Here is a 27,597-nt window from a genome sequence, read left to right on the forward strand (position 1 = left end):
GTTACATTTTAATTTCAATTTTATATTATGACAATACTGTGATTAATGCGTGGTTAGGTATAGCTACAAAAATGACTTGGTTAGGGTAGACTAAAAGATTACATTTTGGCTTTTACATACCTTGTGTTGTTGCCACAAACATGGCTGAAAATGTTCTGACTTATTAAAAAATACGTGTTTTGGTCACCACATACAGGGCTAAAAAAGTCCCGACATGTCACCAAACACATGGCTGGAAAGTCCTGCTATTTCATTAAAAAATACCCAGTTTTGTCGTCAAAAACACTGCTCGACATGTCCAAGTGTCACATTAAAGATGTCTGTTTTGTAGCAAAATTACAGCAGGAAATGTCCTAAAAAAATCCCAGTTTTGTTGTCAAAAACATTGGTGGAAATGTCCTGATGTCTTTTTAAAAATATAGTATGGTTTTGTCGGCAGAAACTGCTGAAAATGCCTGCATGTCTAATTAAATAAATATCTGCTTCAGTCACTAAAAAACACAAGTGAAAAGTTTTTTTTTCCTCCTGCTCTCAGCTCATATACACACAATCTCGAAGTACGTCACTTTAGAAATGTTGATATAAAAGTCCAAATGCAACATACCAGTAGTTTGCAGAAAGTTAGAATGCCAACATTTTATTCTGGGCTGCTCCAACAGAGAACTTATTGTATGTGATAAATATGAAAGTGAAGAGTGAATCCTACCTCAAGACTCGATCAGAGGCCTGGTTGGACTTGGGGCCGTCGCAGCCCTGGTGCTTCTCCTGGGCTTTGGCCAGCTTCTCGGCTGCAGCGATTGGACATCCTGACAGACTGAAATGAGAAGGCGACTGAAGCTGCATATTGGAACTCGCAGATTTTGATAAGTGGAAATGTTACATGAATGTGCAAGGTTTAAAATGTCTACAAGTTTTGAAAATACCTGACTACATTTAAGTATTTGCTTAAAATGCTAAATCACTCATTTTCATCACTTTAACACTTAAAATTATATTAAAACCGGCAACAGCTTGCATGTTTCTGGTTGAACGGCTTGAGATAATTCTCAGAATAAATATTCCCACATGGACAAATGCACATAAAAATGTGCATTTATTTCCTTCAAACACATGCTGACAAGACACACACACTCACATACACTTGGGATCTACAACACCTACAATATGTTCCAACAGCATTTACGGCTGTAAAACTTCCTCCTGACAACTAACTGACCAAATGTGACAAAAGTTCATGTTGTTATCCTTAACCCCTATTATTCTCCATCCAGTCTGTCAACCGCGGTGTGCCAGGCCGCAGTGAAAAAATTATCTTTGACAATGGCCTGAAGCCAGTAAAGAGTTGTGTTTATGAGCACCTGTCATTGGATGTGCATGACTGTGTGCAGGTATGAGAGTGTGTATTGGGTCTGGAAGTGTGCGGCAGTATACGGGGGTTTATATCAGCTCTTTCTAGTAGAAGTGAAAGTTTGTCCATGTGCGTGCCTATTTTGCGCTGCAGCCGTGTCACTGAGCACAGCATGGAAGCATTCTGGTCCTCCCAGGTCTGCACCTCTCCTGTCACCCTGGCTGAGTGGCAGAAAGGTGCTAATGGCTGCTGCTATGCTCGACTCCCTGAGCATCTGCTGTGGGTGACACTCCTCTTTCACTGTCACCTCGCCCCGTCTGACAGCACTGGCAACGGCGCCCTGCTATTTCAGTTTCTCCCTCCAAACCTGCACCTGATAGATGCCATTTTTTCGCCCTGAGCTGATAAATGATTAATGCCGGGGAAGGTGCGAATTGCTGCATTCTAATCAGGCTCGGTTAAATGCGGGATTGTTGAGCAGCTGAACTACTTTGATTATTCTCTTCTACACAAAATTATAACATTGTATTTATCCACACACACACAACTAATGTGTTGCAAAGACACATAAAATATGGGTTTAACAAAAACTAAACAAAAAGATGAGGGTGAAAAAAATTCAGAACACATCATTAAAAAGAAGTCCCACGGTGAAAAAACACAGGATGCAACATGGACGGTGCCAGCTTCACACGGGCAGGCTGTCACTTACCTTCTGTGGGAGTTTCTGTTGCTATTGACATGGCCACGTCCCGTGCAGCCAGGCGTAGGACACTTAAGAACATTCTCATACATAGCCACAACTTCACGCAGACAGGAGACAGGAGTGAAAGACAGGGAAGGTTAGGAGCCCCTTACAATTGCGCACCAGCTCTATTAGTGTGTGAGGAGCTTGGCATTATAAACATCATTAAGAAATGAGCCTGTGTGAACCCAAATGACCTCTTCTTCATTTTAATGAACACTAGTTTGAGAGGGCAGGCAAGGTTTCCCACCATATTGCTTCCACTTATCCAGCCTTTCAAATTAGTATTCATGGAATAGGGACAGTCATGAATAAAAAGATGTCATTTAAGTTTAACAGGACAAAGCCAGCAAGAGGCAGAAATGGAACGAAATTTTGGGCATGCAGAGAGCAGAGCAACCAACAGCTAGCAATCATGCAAAACATGAGCCTTGAAATCAATGGAAGAAGCAGACACACGGAATACAGCACCCTGATAGAGTGTGCTTTGTTATCATCCGTACGTTGTTAGGGTAGAGAGCGCGGTCTTCAATACCATTTACCATTAAAACAGTCCATAACTGTCTCAGATCCCCTCGGCAACCAGCCAATTAGATTAATGATCTATGGATGTCCGAGAGGAGCCGTTGGAGCACCGCAGGCGCGGGCGCGGGGAAGGGTCGTCTCGAAATCAGTGGCGCGCAGGGCCAAACCCCATCGGCACCAGCTTCATCATTATCACCCCCTTAAACCTTAACCCCTCATCATCCTCCTTCCCTTACATACTAATTGGCTTTCGGTGCAGGTAATTGGACAAAGCCTGCCACCTCAACATGCCACAAGCCAATACATTATGCATATCCCAGTTTCGCCCTGCCCTCTGCAAAGACACAGCGAGAATGGCAAGACATTAAAGCGCTGCGCCTGATTCAGTGGGCACACGTCGAACGACAGGGATGCTGAAAAAAAAAAGGATAATACAAGGCAGCAAACAGGAAGCAATGTGGCTCCAAACGCTTTGCATGTTACAAAGGTAATTCACTTTAAAGACAAAACAAAGACTCCCATGTGAGCTGATTAAATATTTTAGCATTCTACAGAAAAGAGCCACATTGAGCAAACAGGAAAGGGAATTAATGAATTTGAGATATAATTTAATCGTCATTTTTCACATTTCCCAAGGAACAGTCTGGTTGCACTGTGTGATTTCCCAATTAAATGAAGCCACTACATTAATAATACATTGTCCATTCAGTACAGCAAATGTGTTAATAGTGGAGAGAGACTTGCCCATAGCTGAATCCTCCCCACAGGCAGCTACATGTGTGACATGGACTCCTCTCTACCTTTGAGTTCCTCTCCGGGCACTGATTAAACCCCGAAAAACTCATCTCTGTTCATCAAAATTACACATTTAGAAGTTCTCTTAGATATGACTCTACACCTTTGCCTCATTAAGTATGCATGGATCTATGAATACAAATTAGCCCCGCCCCTCATCCGCTGGCCTGCAGCTCGACAACCCGCTCACCTTCGACTCTGCTCATCAAACACACTAACCTCTGCTTGTAAACTCTAACAGATAATATGAGCCTTCAGCCTGACTGCGTTATCAAACAGCTAACTGCTAATGTTAGATGAAGCTTGTTCCCGATCCCCTGCTAAGACAAGTTCAAGTGAAAGTGAAACTTCCTTGCAAAATGTCGATTCGCTAACTGGCTTCACCTGATACCCCTCGGCTTGCTGTAATGGTTTAGGATCGGTTCTTTAGGTTTGCGACATAACAGACCCTGGAAGTCTAAATCCATGTTTCTGAGACTGTTGTTGGTACACTGCAGCTCCAAAGCAAAAATGCTCTGCATTGACTGCTTGTTCTGCTGAGCATGTGTAACAGGGGCGTAATTTAAGGGGGGACACAGAGGACACGTCTCCCTCACCATTTTGAGATGGCAGTACTGGACCGCTTTAGTTTTTACAGTCTGAAAACTAAAGCTATGTTAACAATTGCATTTAAGAATGAATGGAAAAATGAGAATGACTTAAAAGCTAAATAGAATTTACAAAATTAGTAGAAAAATATTGTGACAGTATCTATTTTAGTGAGACCCTGGAGTGTCTAATTTAAACACTGAAGAGGAGTTACATTTTGAAATCTTAAGCTCCATAGGGTTAAATGAAGTTGAAATGTTTTTTTTTTTAACTTACGTATCTCTAAAAGTACAAAAGAGATCTAAGCAGTAATTTTTTTCAAACTTTTTTCATATATTACCACGAAAATCATCAATCAATCACGACCTTTGTTGTTTTTGCTCAAATTATCCTTATCAATGTGATGGCGTGAACTGTGCCAACATGCCATCATATATAACATTAAGTAAGGTAAGTAAGAAATCAACTTTGTATTTAAAAATATGGTCATGCATTGTTCTTACATGGGTAGGAATATCTGGAAGATTTAAGCCCTTTTGAGAATTTCAGCCTGTACAAAGAGATTGTGTCCATCAAAGCGTTTCGAGGCAAGCGTTTTGTTTTTAATGCTTTGCAACGGAGTTATTTATGCTGTACTACAAACTGCAGCAGCGAGGCAAGGTGCTGAGCGTCTACTCTGTGCTGAGTGCCAGTTGGGCTTTTTTTCCCAGAGCGCCAAAAGTTTAAAAATGTTCAACTTTGGGTAAAAACACTGCGCTAGTCTGAGTGGAGGAGGGGCGAATACATGAAAAAATGCTGAATTACAGCAATGGAGGGGAAATTTGATAATATACTGTGTATAAATATATGTTTCCTCTCATGAACCCACACAGACCGGAGGGTCTCTCCCTGTATGCTTCAGCCTTCCTCTTGGCTTGAGCAAGTTCTCTACCTTGTGCCGACATGTTTACTTTCACGCATATTCTGTATCATAGCAACCAGACACGAATAATGTTTCTCAACTGAAAAAAAAAGCTGTGCTACCAAAGTGCTCTCAGCTGGCCCGCCTGCCATTTTCAGCTGGGAAAAAATGCTTTAGTGGACACGGGGCCTAACTGTGTTCACCCACACTTGAAATCAAAATCCCGCCCATCCTGTAGCATATAAAAAACACCATATGGACATGCTGACATGGTTAAAACATAAAGCAAGGAGTCTGAATGTGACGATCGACCACATATTGACAGAAACCTAGCGACTGGCTGATACGTGGATGATAATGCAGAGACCCAGCGATAACCCCAGCCACCTAAAGCAGGTCACCTTTTAGCAGCAACAAGACTGTGTGTGTGTGTGTGTTTCTCTCTCAAGTATCCTTTTAATGTCAGGGAAGAATGACTGAAGACGATGCCACAAAGATCAAGAAGAGAACTTTTTGTGATCCAAAGCATCCTGTGCAGTAATAGTGGTATCATTTCCCCCAAAAGTCAGCCCGATCAACACAAGTGAGGAACAGGAGGAGGAACACAGACATCATATTCCAAAATCTCCAGTGACAATCAATTCAAGCCCATTCCAAATTCCATTTTGGGGCTCTTGATCCCAGTCAAGGTCAGCTGCTCTGAGTCATTTCAGATTTCTGGGAGACAAGTGCAATCTCAGGTTAGAGACCTTTGTGTGAGCGGCGCTCGGCAGAACAAGAGTCATCTGTGACACTGCTGGTCTTTACAAGCCTCGCTTTAATGGTAACTAATTTCTTTGCCATTATTAAAACCCTCTTTTATTTTGATTGCAGTCTGGGTCATGACAGATCATAACTTGATTTTCATGCTGCAGTTAATGAAACATGTAAAGGGACTTTTATTGAGAAGTTTGCACAAGGTGAATGAGACTAAATGGCTGGGGTGAAATCTCAAATGGGAAAACTCACTATTCATTCAAGGCTAATGTTTATTGCCACTTCACTTGATCCGTGGCTCCGAGATATGATACAGCCCTTCCATTCAACAGAACTTAATTGAGCAAAGAATATAAATAAATGAATGGGGTTTATGGCATGGATGACTGACGCAGGCTCGGCGTTATCAAGGTCTGTGAGCATTCTCAAGTTTTTGCTAAAAAATAATGTTGAGACTCAATTAACTTTCAAACGCTACACAAATTAACGAAATAGGAAAACATGGCATTTGACCTTTTCTTAGAAGTCACACTTTCAATAATAAACCATGCTGTGGAGAATGATGAGACCAACAACAGTGGAGGAATTATCATATGCTCTCAATCACTGTCAGTCAATCTAGTGGAAGAGAAAGTGTCATGCAGTCAAGTAAGCCACTGATTGACAGCTCTTGACCATTCCAGCAACTGCTGCATTGCCACTATTTGCACATCACCAAGGCCTCATTCCCCACTTTGTCACCATGGCACACTAAGCAGGCAATCCACAAGCACAGCCACGGCCCCATGCAAAAGGTCACGAGAGAAGTGCAGCTGTGACCTGTCTGACCCCTCGCAGTACCCCCTGCTGAAATATCAAACACAGTCCCACTACAGCGAGCACACAGCACACACAACAAGCCACACACAGCAGTGATCACGGGAAACATGCCGATTTCTGAACATCAAACAACACAAGGCCACAGGTTGGATAAATGAGCCGAACCAGTGTTTGGCTGGTGTGCTTACTTTCTGGTGGCACCCTGTCTTTGTGCGGACAGCCAGACAGGCTCCGATGGTGGGGGTACAGGCCTGTGACGTGACCAGTGCCGTCACAGCCCGGTGTCGGACATCGGCTTTCCTTCTTGTCTGCACGGGAAGCATCTGTTGGAAGAAAATCATGTTAAGGTGATGGCATGTGACACAATGTGGCACTGCTGCATGAGTACAACATGTTAGCATGTGGGGCTGGCATTATGGCAGACGCATAACATGAACAGAAACAAAACAAGGAAACAGATCTTCCAGATGGAAAGTATGTTACAGGAGAGTTAAAATGCCAAAGGTAAATAACAAAATGTGTATGGCATAAGAAAAGTCAGATAGCCATTATGTTGAGAGCTACTCATATCTCTATCAGTAAGGACCAGATGCTGAAGAACACAAGCTATGTACTTTTGCTTTTTAGCTTTTATTTCTTAGAAACTTTGCTTGGTGTTACTGGAATTCCATTATCCTGGTTCAGGTCCTACCTCACAGCTAGACAAAAGTTTGTCTCCAACAGCAGCTTTAGATCTCCCAAATCCCATTTTTCATGGTGTTCCCCAGGGCTGAGTTCTTGGACCATTACTGTTAATCATTTACATTTCCCCTTTTAGACCACTAATTCAGTGACATGGCCTCAATATCCACTGCTATGCTGATGATACACAACTCTACACACATACCAAGCCCTCAGACATTCTTATACATCCACGATATTAGCTTCCCATTGGTCGCCTATTTTAGATGGAATTCTCCACCTTATCCGATATCTCCCTGACGCTGCATCCTGGGATTATCAAGACAACTGCGATTGGTGGTGGTTTTTTTTTTTTTTTTTTTTTTTTAGTGTGGAATTGTGATGGTTTCAGCCAGTTGTTAAATAATGTAAAGTTAACTGCATCAAACAAATCAAGCTTGCCGTCAGCCCAACAGAGACTGTATGCAGCTGCTGGAGCAGTGGGCCAGTCACACTTTGTATTAAATTGAAGAACACTTGTGGCTACTGGTTGCGAGCAAAACCGCACAAATAATCTTGTTTTTCTCGATCTGGGTACAAAAAGGATTGACTGCTGGTATCGTTTAGCTGGAGAAGTTTCCATACTATTTGGTACTAGGTTATTTTGGTCAATACCTTGGTAAAGTGCTAAAACAAAATGTGGAGATAGGTCTGGCTTTGCAAAACTGACAGCATATAAAAATAGGCAAAAGCAGTTTTCCTGGCAACATAACAGCAATGAACAGGTCTTTTAGGGGGCACATGTCCCCCTCATTTTTCAAAATCTTATTTTGAACATCAAAAAGGCAGTGCTCTGAGATGACGCATGATTAAGTATATAATCTCTGTCAATGAGAACTAGCTTTTTTGTACCTATTTGTTTCATTTGATTTACTTTAGAAAGCATGATTTCACGACGATGAGTAATTTTCGAGATTGATATAAATATGTAAAATGCAGCGAATAGTGTTTTCAGTTGTTTTTCAGTTTAGCAGAAGCACCTCTGACTCTGTGTGCCGCCTCACTTCTGAAACCAAATCTACCCCCTTGACTATTGCAACCAAAAACATTTGAATTTTAAGTGGATTTTTATTTCTTATTCATGGGCCATTATTTATTGCTGTGCTTATTTGAAGTAATGGAGTGAAGACTGACAAGGACAAAGATGCAATAATTGGCTTGCTGTCAGATCTTTTGATCATGAAGTTTGTTTACTGTAATGAAAATTGTGAGGATTTGTGAAATATTACAACTCTTGTGTTACTGACCTTCAAGAAAAAGTGCTTCATCTTTCAGTTTAGATTCAATTAAGAATGTATTATGCTTCTCTTCATTAAAACCACTTATGCTTTCGCATGTTTGTTGAGCTGAGTGTGACAATGGGGGTTCAGAGAGCACACACACATGCACACACACCGGAGAAGATTGTCTTTCCCCTCCCAAAACCTGGTTCTCCTATTTCTTTGAAACCCAGATCAGATATAGTTACCACCAAAAAACACAGATGCCAAGCTGTGCCAACTGGCACTGTTTCTGCAAATGTAACCGTCCACCTTTAAAACACTTTGACTCCCAAACAAGGTCATGGATTCTTTTTACAGTCAACATGCAGTAGCTCTTGTAGAATGCAGTTTACATTACCATTCTGAATGAAAATTAGGTAAATGCACAGAGCAATAATAGCCTCTTATGTCTTTTCACAGCAGAGCTACAGGAGTATAGTGTTGTATCAGACTGTATAATCAGTTTAGAGCCATGTGAGTGACAGAAACTGTTATCTAGAGCAAGTATTAGCAAAGTATACAGGGGAGTGGCTATTATCTCATGCCACAGAAACACAAACCACTGATTAAAGTTTTACGGGCCTGTGTAACTAAGTAGCTCCACCTAAGGCTCTTACTGACGAGCCCAAATAAACCCGAGGTTGTGGAATAAGAGTAAAGAGAAGAACAATCAAGTGAAGAAGAGAGGGGGGTTGAGAAAGGACAAAATCAAGAGGTGGCACTGAGCACACCTACTTATACAAGTGAGTTACCAAATAAAATCCCATGTCTCATTCATCGGGGGAAAAAAAGCACTTCATTATCCTCTGTGGCTATCATCTATCTAAGTCACGTTAGGGGCATATGGTACAATATTGCTATGTCATGTCTGGCTCTTGTGTCTGGCAGCAGTGCAATAACGCCAGGCCCATTTCATGTTGATAAAGAACTTGCATGTTAAATGCGGCTTCTTAATCATGACTTCTTTTGAGGCGGATTATTACATTGACTGTTAGTGTTTGAACAGTATGTTGGAAATTATTCTCCATTTCCACACATATGTGACGCCCACCACGCTTCTATAGCCGAGAGTGGAAGCAGCCGAGTGGAAGGCATATTAGAAAGCAGGGGATATTGATTGTGGCTGGGGACGGTCTGCGCTTTGCATAGCAAATGGCCCCCATTACCATACCATCTCTGGATAATTAATGTGCAGTCAGTTGGCCTGCCGTTCGTTATCGGTCATTCTGATACTGTTCAATTTTCATCTCAGCCTCATGCTTCTCTTAGGGTGCGGGGCTCTTCGCTGAAAACCCCCCTTTCTTGGTTTCCCCCCTCCCTCTTTATGCTCTGTTTTATGAATCACACAGGAACCGTGGTCAACGAGTGTCTGCTACTATCTCGCCTGAGGAAAGATGTTATCGTGACGCAACTGTCTTGCGTCCTCTCATTATTCCAACATTAGCCAGACACAGAGGCCAGGGAAGGCTTTGGAAATTAACATTTGTGTGGCATTTAAGTAGCAATATATACCTGCTGGGAGTTGTGTGGCATTTAAGGTGTAATATAACCCCGCTGTGAATTAGCATGCTCCTATTTGTTGGTCTCATCTGATATCTTCCTTATGGGGGGAAATTATTTAACCTAACTAAGTCTGAATATTGTGGCAGTCAAGAATATGATGAGAGGAATAATTAGGAGTTAACCCTTGAGACACCCAGAGCTCTTTTCTTGTGCTGCTTTCAGACGCCTTTTACAGGTATTTAAACCTTTGAACCTGGAGCAAATTGATGCGATTTCTCTCAAAAGTATGGGAAAAAAGGCAGTGAGCAAGTTGGTAAGAAATGCTCCACAAATTTAAAAAAAGAAGTAAATTTTGAAAATTACTATTCAAAAGCTAGGGAAAAATGTCTAGAGAAAAAAGAAAAAACTCTAGGATTTTTTTAAAATAATAATAGTAATTACATATTTAAATTATGTTACAAAATTAAAATGTTTTAAGAGCTTTTTCCAGGTCTTTTTTGTTAAAGTTTTTGTGTGTGTGTGTTCGGGGGGTGTTTTTTTAAAACTAGTTTTCAGGGAATTTTCTTTTTTTTTCTCTTTTGAAAAAAATCAGGCCAATTTCCTCAGGTTTCAAAGGGAGATTGAAATCAGACTACTGTAAGTGTCACTGCAATGTCTGTGTGACTGCAACTCTATACGTATACAAGCAGACAATGGATAACAATCACCACTGATTGAATACTGCTGAATATGTTCTATATGATTAGCCATATTTATTTGTCATTTTGTGGTATCAGTAAGTGTCTGTACAGTAGGTTAGAAGCATCATACACGGACGTGAAAAGCCTCCTTGTTCCCTACAGAATGAATCCTTTCTAAAGGCAGAAGGCCTCTGTTTTGTAGCTTCCTCTCCCAAGTGCTTGCGCAGGTTTAAAAATAGGCGGCTTTACCCCAAGCTGCATCGCAGGGATGAGATTTGCGGTCCTAACAGGCCGTGCAGATTGCCATTACTTATGCCTGACAAGCCTACCCTCTGATGTTTCCATGCTGGCCTATTTTAACAACATAAGCTGCTGCTGCCGCTCCCGCTGCTACCGAGATGCGAATTTCCAAATTGGCTGAAAAAGCTTGTCCTGGGGTTATAGTGAGGTTCCCAGAATGCATGTGGGCTGTCTAGTCTCCGGTACAGGATAGATAGAATACAGAGCCAAACAGTAGCAGACAAACATTTTACCTGAGCTTGTTAAATGAGGTAAACATGTCCACACTTGTGGAGATATGGTTTTTCCAATGGTCTGCATGTGAGCGTGTCGGTCTTTGAACTCACCTTTATGATAAAATGGCTTCTTCATGCCGTCAGGAAGCCGGGCTTTACGCTCAATGCCATAGCCGTGCCGCGGGCCGTGGTCTTCGTGGTTATACCTCACCCCGTCTCTCCTGGCAGCCTCGGCAGCCATTTTATCCCGCATTGCCTTGGCGCGTTCGGACTCTAGTGCAATGGCCTTCTCCAACAAGGACAGGTTACCCTTTGTCATGTCGAACACTTCCTCCGACCGGTCCGATGTCACAGATGCTGTGTCCTCGTCAAAGTCTCGGAGGTTGGTATGGTATCGGTTGTCCTGCGCGCAACTGGAGAAGGCCTTGGAGCGCGGGCTCAACTGCTCCTCCAGCTTCATGAGATTGTCCATGTCGGAATAGTTCGTATCAAGTGTTCGCCTGTCATCTTGGCTATGGTGGAAGTCCCCATAGCTGTGATGCTGGGGTTGTTGATTGGGATCCCCACATGAAAAATGATTTTGCTGGGACGGTCCATTTCGGTCGCTGGACTTCGTTTCACTTAGTTTCCGAGCCAGGTCGAAGCATTGGTTTCGTAGGCACTCCAGACTGCTTAAACACACTTCCTCGTCGCTGTTTTCTATTTGTCCGTTACTGGTGACCTTTACTTGTCCGTTACCACCATTGTGCGCGCTCCCACCGTTGTGAGTACGGTCGTTCTCATCTGTGTTCCCGCCAGTACCGTCCTCAAACTCCTGTCCATCTAAATTGTCTGACAAAACCGCACCATGACCTTGTGCCAGAAGTTTAAGGGAGTCCACCGTCTCCCGAACCACATCACTGTCAACGTCCAAACTCAGATCACCCCTTTGCGTTTCATCCCCTTCCCCCTCTTCTTCTTCCTCCTCTTCTTCCTCATCTTCCTCTTCCTCCTCCTCCTCCTCTTCATCCTCCTCTTCCTCTTCATCTTCTTCCTCCTCTTCGTCCTCCTCTTCCTCTTCCTCTGCGCTGTTCGACGAGTTGCTGTTCATCTCCGATTCCGTCATTGCGCGGTTGGCAGCGTCTTCAGCTATCTTGCCCAGGTTGAGGAGGGACTTGGCCACGAGTTCATCGTAGTTCTCGTACTCGTCGTTGTTATTGTCATCCTTCTCTGCCGTCGTCGTTCCGGATTTGGCACTGCCGCCGCCACCTCCGCCGTCGCCCTCGCCCCCCTCGCTGCTGCTCATCTGATCGTCCTCTGTTGGAAAGAAAGAACAAACGTCTTGTAATTTCATTTCCGTCATTCTATTTTACTGGTAAATCAGATTTCTGGGCTTGGTCCATCTAAATTGGATAAGGAACTCTTTGCTTCCCCTAATAATTTACTTTGAGAGTCTTAACAGCAGATTGTGTTCTGAATTGTGATTCAGCACAGGAAGTTAAATATAGCGCTTGGGGAAAGTTCCAGAGAAAGATGCTCTGGTAAAAGGGAATCTATGAAACCAGGCACTATATCTTTGGCAAGTCTTATTCTTGCCCTTATTTCCTGGAAGTCTTTGAAAAAGGAATTCACAGGTCTTACGATTAATAATATTACTGAAGAATTCTGTAAATAGTTGCAAATGAGATATAATTTTATTCATTGTTCAGCAGTGAATCAAAACACTGTGAGTAAAATCTATGAATTACAGAGAACATTTTTCTCCTCTTACAGGAGAGTCTAAAATCTGAAAGATAATGTGGTGTTCCATCTGCAACACGCTGAACCCCAGTCAGTAGCTATTCATCGTTTGCTAGTAAAGTTCTTTTTTCATTCAATCATCAGTATCTTTAGAATTCCTTTCACTGCCTAATTGATTCTGACAGGCTGCAAAAGGTTACTGAACCTCTTCTGTCAGTAATTTCAAGCACTCACTCCTGGAGCACTTCCAATCGCTCCTTTCACATTTCCGCCCTGAGCCGCCAAGAGCACATCGCTCACGTTGGCGTCACATTTGCCACTTGCATTCCTGTGGAGAAAATGAACCCAAAGGCGCCCCTCCATCCAAATCCATCCAACGCACACACAGAAATAATAAACAAGAGTTTGACTTCGAATGAATCACGAGACAAAAAATGACAATAACTGAGAAATGTGTCAATTGTCAGAATCTGCAACTAAAATATACACAATTATGTGAACTTGACTTCATTAAAACAAAGTAAACATATAGAAAAAAATCAGATTCTCCAACTATATACTTTGTACATAGACTAAACACTCACACTGACTTCCCCATGCTCACACACACATACACACACACTCCAATCTAATGAGAGCAACACAATATTGGTGCTTGGGGGGTGAGGGCTTTAGAGCGGGAAGAGGGAACAGTCACGAATGACCAGGCACACATTTTGACAGTGGAAGGCTTCTTACAGCAACCTCCTGCACCAGGGGTTTAATTTTTGATGGTATGAAACATGGCACAGGAAAGCAATTTGAAGAGCAATCAAGGTACACAAAAGGGATATGGAAGCGAAACAGATTAAGGAGGGAACAGAGGGACTGCCCTGCCCTGAATTGGCTTTGGATTAGCTACAGAGATGTGCATGCCACATAGAAACACAGAGAAGCTCCAGAATGTCACCTCTATTACATTTAGGAGATTGGTATCTGCCCAGCGACCATCCAGTACGGTTGTCTTGGGGCGAGTTGGGGAACACGGTAATGATGCATACAGAAAGATATTTCTGCCTTTCTCAGGGAAAATGCTGCAGATTAAATGTTGTTCAATCCTTCTCTTCCAATAAAGCAAACACAATGATTATAGAGCTCAGTGATGAGAAGGATTTGGAGAATTCATCAGGAGAGAGAATACCTTCCAGTGACAACAACGCGCACTCTGGCATGTCCATAGCACTTATCAAAAAAACATGGTAATCAGCGACTAGCCATGGAAGGAGAAGCTGTTGACAGGCTGAAGAGACAGTGGCAACAGTCCACTGTCTCAGTGTTGTGGGTGAGGCCTCGGCTGTGGGCTCTAATGAACACCAGTCTGTAGAGATTCACATTCTGCGAAGAAAAATAGAAGCACGGCTGCTGCTGCGATGCCACATCAACACTTTGGGTGGGTAGAGCTACGCGCCAAACAGGGTTAACACACTCCTCTCTCAGAGCTTCACTCTTAATTGGACTTGAAGGCACTGTCAGGTCCAATCGTGATGCGGGGGTGCAAGGCAGAATCTGCTGGAGAGAAACCTGCCAAATCTGGTCTTGGGCACGTCAGCGGGGGGGTGGGGGGGTGAATAACATATGGGGCAGGAGTTTCTTAAATCCCAGTCCCAAAAAATAGATGTTGTTTTTGTATCATGTCGTCAAGGAAGGCTAAATTAAAGCAAGGCTTTGATTGTCAACATCTCTAATATTCTTAAGCTTTCATATTTAAGCAACTGATGATTCCTTTATTTTAAAAAAATGATTAGTTTGATACTTTTTTGTTGCTTACAAGAAATAACCATGGCTCCAGTTTCAGCACTAATGGCTCTAATGGTACAGGCAAAGGCTTTTCAGAGAAGGCTAAAACACTGCAGTGGGAAATAATTGCAAAGAAGAATTCTGCTGATTTTAGCCATCAGTTTGAATAATTTGTCTATAATTAAGGTATTAATATTTTTTTAAAAAGAGCTCTATGAAGAATCAGGACAGTAGTGAACAGTTTTTACCATTCCTCCAGTGTCTGGTGGATTTAAACCTTAGCAGTTTAGTAAAAGTTTTGAAAATTAGTATGTGAAAAAAATGAAAATGAATAAATAAATGAATGACATAAAAAAAGGAAATAAAATAAAATAAATAGTCACTGTAGGAATAATAGATTGCATGGCCTCAGCCATGCTGGATTCAGTATGTTGTTTCAGGTCTTTTATCTCATTCCAATGCAAAACACAATCACTCTTTGAACATCGTGCCCAGCTGCCCCAAACTACTTCAATCAGCCCATCAAATATGGAAATACAAACCACAGATATACAAATGCAGAACTTGCAAAAGTAATGGAAACCTTTTTAAATCAACATGGAACTTTTTAAAAGGATTTTTTCAACATTTTGGGAAATCTTTTTATTGATTTTATTGGTTTTCTGGTGGCAAGTTGCATAAGATGATTGATATCACTCTCATGTCATCTCCTGGTCTCACTCCCAGGTCATTAAATACAGACGCTCTGTCACACCCCTTGGCACCTGATGGTGATGCACCTGGCCCCATTTATGTGTGTATGAGATGCACATGGCTTTCAACTAACTCTAATGTAAACGTATCTGCAGCAACTTAGAAACTCAGAGCAACAGGCATAGTATACTGACGCCTCATAGGGAGGAGTTAGGGCCAGTGGACCGGTCAAACAAACACAGGACTATCACACAGAAACTGCTGCGTGTGCCCCATGTGAAATTAAAAGTCAAAATTGACGCATTTTACATACGTATGTCATGTGGGCTAGTTATGACACGTCATGTATTTACATCATGTTGAGTCTAACTGTTACAAAATTACTTACGTATTTAAATTCACACCATGATTTTTCTAAAACTAACCAAGAAGGTTTGTTACCTAAACCTAACTGTGACTGTTTCACATTTCCCAATGTTTCACAATATCAACCACATGTTACAACGCGTTTTATCCAGGAAACAGCGGGCGTTTAATACAGGTGCTAAACGATGCTCTGCGCATCAGTATTAGTTGCTGAGGGGGCATGACAAAATCAGTGGCCAAACAGTTAAATTACAGCTTCTGAGTCCACTACATCTTTACATTTTTGCTTACATCTTACATCTTACATTGTGGAAGAGGCATCTGTACATCACTTGACTTTTTTTTTGGGGGGGGGGGGTCACATCACCCACAAAATGACCCATTTCACCACCAGGATTTGATCCATCTTGTCTGATAACATTTTGAAAGTCTTGAAAAACTAAACGATTAAATAATGTTATCCCCATTCAAGTTAGCGTAGCTTTAAATCAGAAGTAGCCGGCTCAGCTGGTGGAAGACTCCAGTATAATTGCGCCATAGACCCCATAATGTGGAAACAGTACCGACTGTCCAAATCATTTTTATAAGTGGCAGTTGGACTTTTTTGGCTTCATGCGCCACTGAGCTACATTCATATGAATGAACGGGTTCCTGCCTCCTACGCAGTTTCCAGTTCTTTTTATACATTCATGGCATGTGCGCAGTAACTTCCTGGAGTGTCTCCTGGCTGCCTGGCAACCAAGCCAAGACAAAGTCTGGCACAAAACCCCCACATAAATGGCAAGCAGTTGTTTTTACCCTTTGGTTTAACCCTTTTAAACCTGAGCAAATTTGCTTGATTTAAATTTTAAAAAATTTGAAAGATAAGAACAATGAGAAATTAAAGATGAAATATCCCAAAAATTTGCTACAAATTTGTAAAAAAAAAAAAAAAAAGAAAAAGATACTAGAAAATTACCTGAAAATTATAAAAAAAAAAAAACCCACACAAACAAACTTTAAAAAAATTGAAGGAAAGTAAAAAAAAGTGCTTCTGTAACAAATATTTAGATATGTAACTATGATCATTGCAACTATAGTTTTTGAGGCATATTTCCTCAGCTTTTAAAAAGGTTGTAATACTTGTGAAAGGCATCTGAATGCAGCACAAGAAAACTGAAGCTGATCCAGGTTTTAAGATGTTAAACAAACGAGCTATAACATTATAATACTAAGAATTAAAGATAATGTTTCTGTGGGTGGATTTTTTTACCTTAGAACAGTACCAGGCTAACTCTTTCCCTTTGTTTCCAGTGCTTGTGCTAGGCTAAGCTAACCAGCTGGAGGCTGTGGCCCCAAATTTAAGGCTTAGATGTGAGAAAGGTATCAATGTTCTTATTAACTCTCTGCCAGAAGTAAACATATTCCCTGAAATGATGAACTATTCCTTTAAAAAGTGTTCTTGTGAATTCAGAGCATTTTAAACATCCATTCAATGTGTTTTAATACAATATGATGAAAAAGTGATCTCACCTTGCCCTTGACTCTGCTCTCCTTCCTCCTCTTCTCCCTCTTCATAGTCCACCTCCTCTACCGCTTCCTCCTCTTCCTCTGCCTCCTCCACCCTCTCCTCATCGCCCTCTTCCTCTTCTTCTTGCTCCACCTCTACCTCCTCTTCCTCCTCCTCCTCCTCCTCTTCCTCCCCATCTCCGTCCCCTCTCTCCACCTCCCCTTCTTCGTGCTCCATTTGCTCTACATTGTAGTCCATGTAACCCTCCACCTCTTCCTCTTCCTCCTCCTCCACTTCTCCCTCTTCCTCCTCCTCCTCCTCCTCCTCTACCGCTCCTTCCTCCTCCTCTTCCTCCCTGTCGTCCATCTCCTCCGTCCCATCTGTCTCGTAGCACTCCTCCATGGTGGAGTTGTCCATGTCATCTAGGTAAGTGCTCCTCTTGGGGGACGTTTCCAGGGTTTGTCTGTCTAGACTCTTTCTCTTCTTGGCCAGGGGGCAGCCGTACACACTGCAGAGGAGAGATAAGAGGGCAGCTGTTAGCTGGTAGCCTCACCTGGCCATCAATGCGAATGCTCATTTGCAATTAGGCCTCTGTGTTAAAGGGTTAGTTCAGATTTTTTAAAGTGGGGTTTAATGGACTACTTATGAATAGATAGTATACGACATACTGTAGACGTCAGTCGGTGTGCTCCTAGATTGGAGAAGCAGGCTGGAGTCCAACATGGAAGTTAAGCAATCTACTGCTGAGGAGTCAGCAAAAAAAACCTGTATTTTAGCCACCAAAAAGCCCCCCAAAAAGTCAATCAGTGTCAGTTTAAATGTGCACTTTATTGACAGTATTTTCAATGCTTTACCTCCCTGTCAGACAGTCATTTCCAACTGGAAATGAGCCCGTTTTATTGCTCTCTTCCAAACCAAGACTCCATTGAGAAAAACACTGATTTAAGTGTTATTAACAAAGGAGCTGCAGGTCTACCACTGCCTTGACCAGATATTTTGTTTATGTTGTTGTGTGACTTTGACATTTAAAGGGTAAGTTCAGACTCACCAAAGTCACATAATAACACATATTAATTAACTAATTGAGGCAGCGGTAGACCAGCAGCACGTGTGTTCAGCTGAAATTATTGTTTTTTTTCAGTGGAGTCTGGTCGCTTTTACAAGACCGTGGATGGGAAACTGAGGCAGTCAACAGCTTCTCCGTCAAAATGGTAAAGTGGTGAAAAAACCCTAAATATTGCATACACTATAGCTGATTTTTTTTTTTTTTTGGTAGCTAAAATATGTTCTGTTGCCGGCCCCTGTCCACAGCAGTATATTGCATGGCTTCCATGTCAGACTCCAGCCTAAAACTTAAAACTGAGGGGGTGCTGACTGACATTTACTGTATGCAATACAATGACTATGGATAAATACCACATACAGCCCCATTTCAAAAAATCTGAACTATCCCTTTAAGGTGCTGTGGTTTACAAAAAGAAATACAATGCACATGGAGAAACAAGAGCCTCTTACTGCAAGGAAAGCAATGCCTCTTAAGTTCTTCTGCTGGGAAAAATATTAAACTTTGCTTAACCAACCTTAATTAGACATGTGCTCATTAACTATTGGGCAATTATAATAAAATGCTCCATTTCTTCTTGAAAACAGTTACAAAGTCTCTATCTGTGGAGCAAACAAAGCAGAAGATTTAGTTTATCTTCATTCATTTATATTCAGGTAACACCAATTTGTTCTCCAGGCAAAAGAAAATCACTGTGCGTGCTCCACAAACACTTTGTTCCAGAGTGATATGCCCTTGTTCTGACGTGAACTGAGTGCAGCAAAACACAACTGCTTGTCTGGAATTGACTGTAAGGGGGGGGGGGGGGGGGGGGGGGACAACCTGTAGCCTGATTAATTGAATCTCGCCGAGGCACCTCAGGTTTTAATGTATTCTCTGGCTCCCCCTCGGCAGCAGGGGGACAGATCCTAATCTGATAATCTGATAATCTGTGTATTCGCTCAGGCTATTGATCACAGGGGCTTAATCCATTTCACTCATCAAACCTCTGAGAGCCCCGAGCTGCTTCCCCGCCCCCCTATGTAAGCTGCATGTGCGTGACTTTCCAACATGTGCTGCTGTTTGTACATTTATGTATGCGCGTATGTGTGTGTGTGTGTGGCTGTGTGCACACATTTGGCACGTTTGAAACAAAAGCACCCACACAGTCAGAATTATGATGAGTTCTGCTGAGTGTTTTGGCCATCAAATAAACCCCTTGTCCGGGCTGGAGTGTAAGAGAGCTAAACACGCTTTGGGCATGTTCACTCGGCTGTGAAATATCCCTGGCTCCTATTTTTACAACCTCTGGATGTTTCCTCGGCTCGGCGCTACTTAGAGTAAGACCTGATGTGAATGAATGGCACAGGGCCGTGTGTGAGACTAAGAAAATGGTAGTTGTTAGTCAGTGTGTGCTGCTTTTGTTTGTGGAGTAACTATTGAAAAGGCGAGGTGGTGGATCGCAGGCTTAGAAACACATTTCTGTTCCCTCTTTTTTTTCCTCTGGTTTTCATATCAGTGTGTGCCACAGTCCAATATCCTATCCATCCTTCTCTGCCTCTCTCTCTGCCTCTCTCGTCAGTCCCGGATGTCCATCAGTCAGTCAGCGTACAGTCAGCTGGCAGGCTCAATCTCGCCCAGCCCAGGGATTCCTTAATGGTCTGACCCCCTGCACCCCCCGCAACCAGGGGCCTCATTTCATTAATCTAAGCCCGCATGGAAACTCATTCCCTGCCTGACAGCCAGACCTCTCCCCAGGGCAGCACGAGGGTCTGCGGGACAGTGAGGGAGGGGTGTGTGTGTGTGCTGCGGCACTGTGATCAATAGTGCTTGTGACCAAACATCTCAAAAGCACATTAAAATGCCACTCATCCTGGCCCCTCCGTTCCAGGGCCCTCTCCAAATAAATCAAGGGCCGGTCCCAGCAGGTTAGCGGCTGCCAAGGCGAGGCGGGCTGGCAGGAGAGGAGGATAGGTGAGTGGGAGGAAGGAGAGGAGGGGGAGAGCGGGGATGGGAAGAGGGAGAAGTGGTGTGGGAATGGTACATAGACGTAGGCCCTCTCTGCTCCTCTCCCTCTCCGTCCTGCTGGTCCAGCCTCTCCACTTTTATCTCAACAATAAAGCAGTCTTAAGGCAGCGCTTACTGTCAAGCATTCAGCTGCGAAGCTCTGTGGCTGATGGGTGTTAAAGGGTTATTTCGCAGATTTTCAACCACCCTTGTGTCAAAACAATGTGGGTAATATGTATTGATGAACTGTGGTAAACTTTCCTCCACATAACCTGTGCCTACATATCCCTCCTCCCCCCGTTCTGTCTCTTTGGTCATTGGACAAAGAGTATACAGCTTATACAGTTACCCGCTGCTTTACCATGCTCAAACTTGGACCAAAATCCAATCAAACATTAAAACTAGGTGTGTTGTTCTGTTATGTTATCACAGTGTTGATGGAATAGAAATCAAGACTATGTTACTACGCTGCCTATCTCGCTCCAAAAATCTCTCCAGAAATATATTTATACTTCCTGTTTTTCTGTAATAGTAAGAGATTGTGAACAGGAAGTGGGCGCCACACAGCTTCCTGCACAGTGAAAAATGAAGCTGAATAAACAGAGGTAAACCAGTAAAAACTAAGTACCGCTGATTAAATATAAACCAGGATCTGATACTTGTATATTTCTCACCTCAAACGTTTTCAGAAATGTAATACGAGATCGACAAACCACCATTGTTTCACACAGACCAGTCTGTGCGCGACATCATCCACCAGCGGGAGCTTTAAATACGGCACGATGCATTCTTGTAGTTACAGTTTTTCTACCTCTTGAGCAAAAGTGTCCCTTTTCTCTGTTTTCTCGGTCATGTAGCACCGATTTCAAAAGCATCTGCATCTTTCTACAGCAGAGATGGCCTAGTTTTATGTGAGGAACCGTCTTTATATTTGTATTAGTGAAATACTTGTTTAATGCACCTGAATCACACTAAAAAAAAGGTGCTGAAATGCTATAATTGCTTTGCAACATCAGCTAATGGATAGCAAATAATAAATGCTGGGTTTTGCATGTGTTTTTTTCATTGTATCTTTAAAAGGAGTCAAGTGCACTTCACAATTTTAGGTCAGGTTTGTACAAACAAAGAGGCCTTTTGATGACAGAGAGCGGACATGCTTCGCGCTAAAGTTCCACCTACAATGGCGCAGGTATTTGGCTCCTGTTTAAAAGCTGCGGCTCATTGAAAGCGGCCGCAGAGCATCTTATGTAAATGCCTTTTAATCACACTTGTGTTAAGAGGCGTTGTCAGGTTGTTGTGACACCGTGAGAGGTGTGTTTGCCCCGGCGCTCCTTGAGTCCCCGTGATGACTAAGCCACAGGAAGCCTCCACAGCTCCGCCATCCCACGTTCCCTGGCTCTGTCGCTGTGTGACCTTGGCTACAACATTCGTCATCACAGGCGATGCATCCCACTCACTGCGCTTGGCAATTAAAATTCCAGAAATAATTAGGTGGCATTAAAATTAAAAAAGAAAAGGCATTCTGCAAGCATTGTGCATAGAAAAGGAAGAAAATACTGTACCATTCTAAGTTTCCTTTTTGCTTTGTCCCCTGGCAGAATCACAAAATCCTCCAAAAGGAGTGTGCAGTATGAGAGGTAGCAATCAAAGACGAAAAAGAGCCTCAGATCACAAAAAGACCACTTCATATTTTATGGAGTGGGCATCCTCGGCATTATAAGATGGAACAAATTCTATTACTGTGTGAACAAGTGGCCCCTTTAACGCAAAAGTAAAACCTCCTGGAAGCGGTACAGAGAGGGTCCCATTTCTGGAGCGTTAATGTGAGACAGGAGAGTGGAGCGGCAGGAGAAGGAAAGCTCCCGTTTGGCTAATTTTGGGCGACAGTTGAGCGACTGCTGGAATGCGACAGCGTTCCACGCCACTTTTATTAGCAGTCATATTAGCGGCTGTTCTCAGCAGGGGCAAAAGCTTTAGCCAGTCATTAGCATCACACGCTATTTGTCTCCCTGACACAGGGATGAGGCGGCTGTTGCCTTTCCCTCTGCCTCCTCTCACTGCTGCTTTTTCCTCTTTCTCTCTCTCTCTCTCTCGCGTCATCTCTCCCTGTCACCCAACATTCTCACCTCTTATTTCTCCCTCTCTGTTCTCACCTCACCTGCTCCTTTTACTTCCATACTTTCACTTTCACCACCTCCTCCGTATGCTGTATATCTTAGAGTATAGATTACTTCAATCCCTCTCTCACACCAATTTCTCTCTGCATCTCCACCACTTACTTTTCCACCCTTTTCCCATTTTCTCCTATCTCTCCCTCATCCACAGCTCATTGTTGTCTCTTCCTCCGCTCTCCAAGGAGCAGCCTAGCGATGGAGGGAATGCACCACCTCTGGCTGTGCCCCCTATCCAGCAGGAGGATCTACAGACACGTGTGGCAGAGCCCCGTCTCCATGGTGATACCCTCCAGAAATCCATGAGGGATTCGCCATCCTCACAGCAAGCCAGTGAGGAGAAATGAGAGAGAAAGACAGACAGGGAGAGAGGAAAAATAGAGGCTATAGGAGCGAGACAGACGGCAGAATGTATGCTTTTGTGCATGTGTGTGCGTATCGCCTTTGTGCGCACGCAAAATTGGGAAATATATAGTAGAGAAGTTGAAAAGAATAAGAGAGATGTGTGTGTGTATGAAAGAGGAGAGAGGATCATTTCAGAGCTGTCAGGCTTCTCCCGCTAGCAGGGGAGAACAAAAGACAGTGTCTTGGTGCAGGAGGCTCAGCGCATGGCAGACGCTGCAATTTGGGGCGTTTTCTGTCGTCTCAGGCTCCCCGCTCGCATATCAGCTGCTGTGGCTCATTCACACACACATACACGCACCTAAAACTCATGAAATATTACTTCATAGTGTCGAAATAATCCTCAGTGTCAGTGAAACATATATGATGCGTGTGTGAACGCACTGAAATGACATGTCCACTTGGATTTACACTAAAGACATCACCATACAAGTGTAATCTTTTCATGTTTGCTTGCGTATTTCAACAAATTCGAAATTCACAGTTTGCTTGATGATACAATGGTTTATGTGTTTAAAGCAGCGGGTGCAGAGGCAAAGTCGCTAAGAGGCATCAGTGCCCAACAGACATGCTGTTCAGCTCACTGGTTCAATAAGCCCGTTGTTGCCCATCCACTCCTCCAGCTCCAACATTTGCTGCCTGCAGCTAATAAACCCAACTTTAGTCAAATCCCCACCCGGCATAGTAGCTAACAATGACTCTAGCGGACATCTCGCATGCGCCTAGCGACATCTTCCTGCATTTTATCCTCGCTCCCAGAGCCTATCCAAGACCTCAGCTGCCCCCCTTTAGCTGCTTTTATCCGTATCTGCCAACTGTTATTCACGCTTGGAGAAAAACCTCCTCACAGGTTGTTTGTGCGCCTCGCTGATACAGTCCCATCAAGCAGCTGTGGTGTGGTTGGTGGGGGGACCTGGGGAATGGAGCTGAGAGCATTGAAGATGGGATGAGACAGGTCAGGGCTGCTATTTTGTTTTTGCTATAGCACGAGACGAGATACAAAACTCTTATATAGATTGTGTGAAATTAGAGAAAGGACTTAGGAAATTTAGAGCGTGAAGGTCACAATATTGTGAAATCTGGGAAAGAGCTGAAACAATAAGTTGATGAGACATTTGATAAAAATAATTATTGAATTTTCAGGATTTTCTTTTTCTTTATTGTCTCAGTAAAATAAATATCTTTGGATTTTAGACTTTTAGTCAGACTAAACAGTCAACTGATAGGAAAAATATTGTTGAATTGAAGGAAAATGCGAGATTTTTTACAAAAACCCTTGGTGTTTAAAATGATTAGTTGAGATTTACAAAGGACGCACAGTAATAAAATCAAGCAGACCAGCAGCTCCCTTGTTACTGTTGCTGTTTTTTATCGATGGAGTCTGGCTTTGAAGGGAGCAGGAGCCGTCTTACTTTTAAACCTAAAATTGTCTCTGTTTTTGGATTCTTCATTAAATGGAGGCATGCAAGAAAAACAAAGTTTTCTTAATGAAATCAACATAATCTGGAGTGTGTTACTTATATACAAATGGTCATTTAGGGGCTGAAGAATTCCACAAAATGTTGTCATGTTGTTGTTCTGTTATTTTGTCATGTTATCATACTTTTTAAGAGTATCTCAACCATATTTTTATTTTAAATTTCTCTATTCTGTACTCAAGCTCTTGAGTGTTGCACTACTTTGTCTTATTTTTTATTAATATGCTTATTATAAGTTTAATGTTTGCATCAAAAACCGATTCTGATTCTGGTTCAGAAATATGTGACACAGGTGTCAACAACATGTATTACAACAAGTACTTGTTGTGTATTTTTTCGCCCCACAATATTATGATGTAACGCATCAAATTATGAAGCATTTCTGTTTTTAGCCTGAGCTGAGTGAGACTCTGAGTTTGGGGATTTTAAGATGGATCTGTAAAACTACTGAAATGTGTATCATACAGGTCATTTTGCATAATATGGTAGTGGAGGTCCTGAGCAGTAGAGCTCATCCAGCAGCAGATTCTGGGGGCGTAATGCGGCTATCTGTCATGCTGCAGCTAAATTCACTCCTGGATTAGCCAGGTAAGGAGTCTCTCCACCAGCGTAATGACTTCAATCAATCACCCCAACTCAGACACACACAGAGAGGCCAGCTAGTTAGCTGCTAGCCCAGCAGCCATTTTGGAAGAGGGATTCTTTCCTCCAGCTTGTCCATTTGTCTGTGTAAGCCACAGTGTAGGCTGTCATAATAGTTGTTTATTTGGATGAGCTGACAGAGACGAGCAGATGTGAATGAATAGAAAGTCCAAGGTAAACTCGACTGTGAGCCGATTGCATATAATACTTTCTCCCTTCATTCAGTCTTTGCTTCTTACACTGAATAATAGCCGAAGGGATGCATTAGTCATAATCTATGGTGAGAATCACTGGAATGAGTAGCTTAACTACGGCTGATTATTTTCATTATTGATTAATCTGTCAATTCATTTCTTGAGTAATGAATTAACTGTTTGTCAAAGGTAACATCTTGAAATTGCTGTTTGTCGACCAAAAGTTCAAAACCCAAAGATATTGAATTTAATTTCACATCATACAAACAAAAGAAGCAAGGTCTCACTATTAAGAAAAAAATTTTTAATACATTTTCATAACTTTATAAAAAAATTTTAAAAAGTTGCTGGGAACTTGCTGAATATGATGTTGGACGTTTCATTTGCTAAAGGCAAAGTTTTGAGTTTGTTTTATTCCAAATTCTAAAAATTGACAGAAAGATTTTTTGTTTTATTGTAAATGCATATCGGTTCCCAATATTAGTTACTGGTCTCATGAACTACTAACAATCAGTATCGATATCATCCGTGAAAAACCAATATCGGTGGACCCTTAATGGGCACTGAAGTTAAATGAGATGAAACGCAGTGCTTAAACATACATACGTATTTTAGGTGTAATTTTTAAAATGTACCTGAGTAGGAACCATCTAATAGACCAGCTGAGGAAGAGGCATGTATTGAAAGACACAATAACACGTTATCAGTTTCGGTCTTTTCATGGCATTTGCCATAAAATAAATCTAATCTATAGTTATCCTTTACTGTAATTCTGGCATACAGACCAAAGTGTCTGCCCTTCCCGTGCTACATTGTGATTCCCACTCTGCGTCATGTTTACCCGGCTCCATCTCCCCGGCAGAGGAGGAGGGCTTTTTTTTTGACATTGATGTAATTTAGTTGGCAGCTGCTCTGAGGGAAGGGCTGGCCGGGGGTGGGAGGGGGAGGCTGGGATCACGGAGGGCTTGTGGGGGGTTCAGGGGTCAGAGGTCAGGATGTGCCTGGCCTGGAGCTGGCCCTAAGCAGCTGCCTGCCCCCTCTTGCCAAACCCCACCTCCCCCCCCCCCCCTCACCCCCCCGCCCCCGTGGCACACAACGCACTCACCGCACATGATCTGTTATTCCCTTTGATGTCTTTCCTCGGGGAGGCAGTTAAAAAAAAAAAGAAAACAAGAAAAGAAAAAAAACAGGAGGATGAAAAAATTGCGTAAACACCACCTGTTTATCTGACGCCGGGTAATGTCGGAAAGGTAGTCTGCAGGCTTGTCATAATATGCACAGGAGGCAAATAAGGGGGGAAAATTACAAAGGGAAAAATAAACAAATGGCATCAGAGAAGAAGGCATGACGAGGGAAGTCGCATGTGCATGCCACTGTAAATTTGGCGGCCTTGGTTTTGAAATGCTTTCAAAGCGTGTTTTAAATTGCATTCGAGATTCATGTGAGGACAGAATATGCTGTTGGGAAAAAAAACCTACTCTTTAATGTGCTAAGAAAGAGACTGTGATGACGAATAGTCAATATCGTATTGTGATAATATACTATTATTACACAAGTGATTGTAGTTGTATGAGACAAGGACCAATCTGAGTCCAGCTTCATCATACTGTTTAATGATAACAATAGTGTCAGAGCCAAACTGAAATGAACCCCAAGGCTCCACGCGCAGTCTGAAGTGTAGAAGCTAATGACAGAGCTGACAGATCCAACCAACTCTGTTCTTTTCACCCTCAGCCCACACTGGCTTTTTGGTGATATAAAGCTTTCCCATTAAATATGGAAATTTCCGTTTCGGTGACAGATACTTCACAGAGGGGGGTTGATGGCATAGACGGTGTTTTTTTGGAAGGGGAAGTGGCAGATTTTGATTAATGCGACCTTATCTGGTTCTGCACATGGAGGCAGAGGGGTTGCTGAGCTTGGCGGGGGTGGATGGCTGCCTGTTCTCTTTTTTTTTTTTTCCTGGGCCTCTTTCTCTCCTCTATTCGAAATGGCTTTGCTCGCTCGTCTGTTTCTGCTCTTGCCTTCTCTCCATTTCCATCCTATTGTGGTTAGCGCACTCATCCTCTATCTCTGTTATAATGTAAGCTGTGCTTTAACGTCTTGTAGTTCTTTAACTTCGTATGGCCTTCTGATAATTCTGTCTGATTTCCTTCTTCACCCCCTGTCCCCTCTTCACCTCCTCAGTCTTTTCATCTCTATATCTCTTCTTCCTCTTCCTATCCTACTTATAACATTTCCCTGCTTCTGTTAAAACCGCTCATCTCCCTGCTGCTCCCTTCTATCTTCAATTTCGTATCCTTTACTCCTGTCCTGTATCCTCTCCCCCTGGCAGGCAAAGAGTGCGCTGCAGCGGTGCCGCTTCCCCCTGTCGCTCCATCACCACCTGGCCCAGTTCCAATGCTTTTAGTGAGAGCTATCTGTCAAGCTATGAATAATACAGGCCCAAGGCTGGCGTTAG

General features: G+C 42.7%; 1 protein-coding gene across 1 annotated transcript in view; it reads right to left on the reverse strand.

Moving 5' to 3' along the window:
- The window catches only part of myt1lb (myelin transcription factor 1-like, b), a 128,168-nt gene that overhangs the window by 28,035 nt on the left and 72,536 nt on the right, over window positions 1-27,597 (reverse strand). Inside the window, exons 5-9 of the mRNA XM_042500860.1 lie at window positions 17,224-17,708; window positions 11,269-12,453; window positions 6,666-6,800; window positions 2,061-2,151; window positions 707-814 (exon numbers count right to left, since the gene is read on the reverse strand). Coding sequence (XP_042356794.1) covers window positions 707-814; window positions 2,061-2,151; window positions 6,666-6,800; window positions 11,269-12,453; window positions 17,224-17,708 — 2,004 coding nt within the window. The remainder of the gene's footprint in view (window positions 1-706; window positions 815-2,060; window positions 2,152-6,665; window positions 6,801-11,268; window positions 12,454-17,223; window positions 17,709-27,597) is intronic.

The sequence above is a fragment of the Plectropomus leopardus genome, chromosome 14 (genome assembly GCF_008729295.1).
Source record: "Plectropomus leopardus isolate mb chromosome 14, YSFRI_Pleo_2.0, whole genome shotgun sequence".
Classification (NCBI taxonomy): domain Eukaryota; kingdom Metazoa; phylum Chordata; class Actinopteri; order Perciformes; family Serranidae; genus Plectropomus; species Plectropomus leopardus.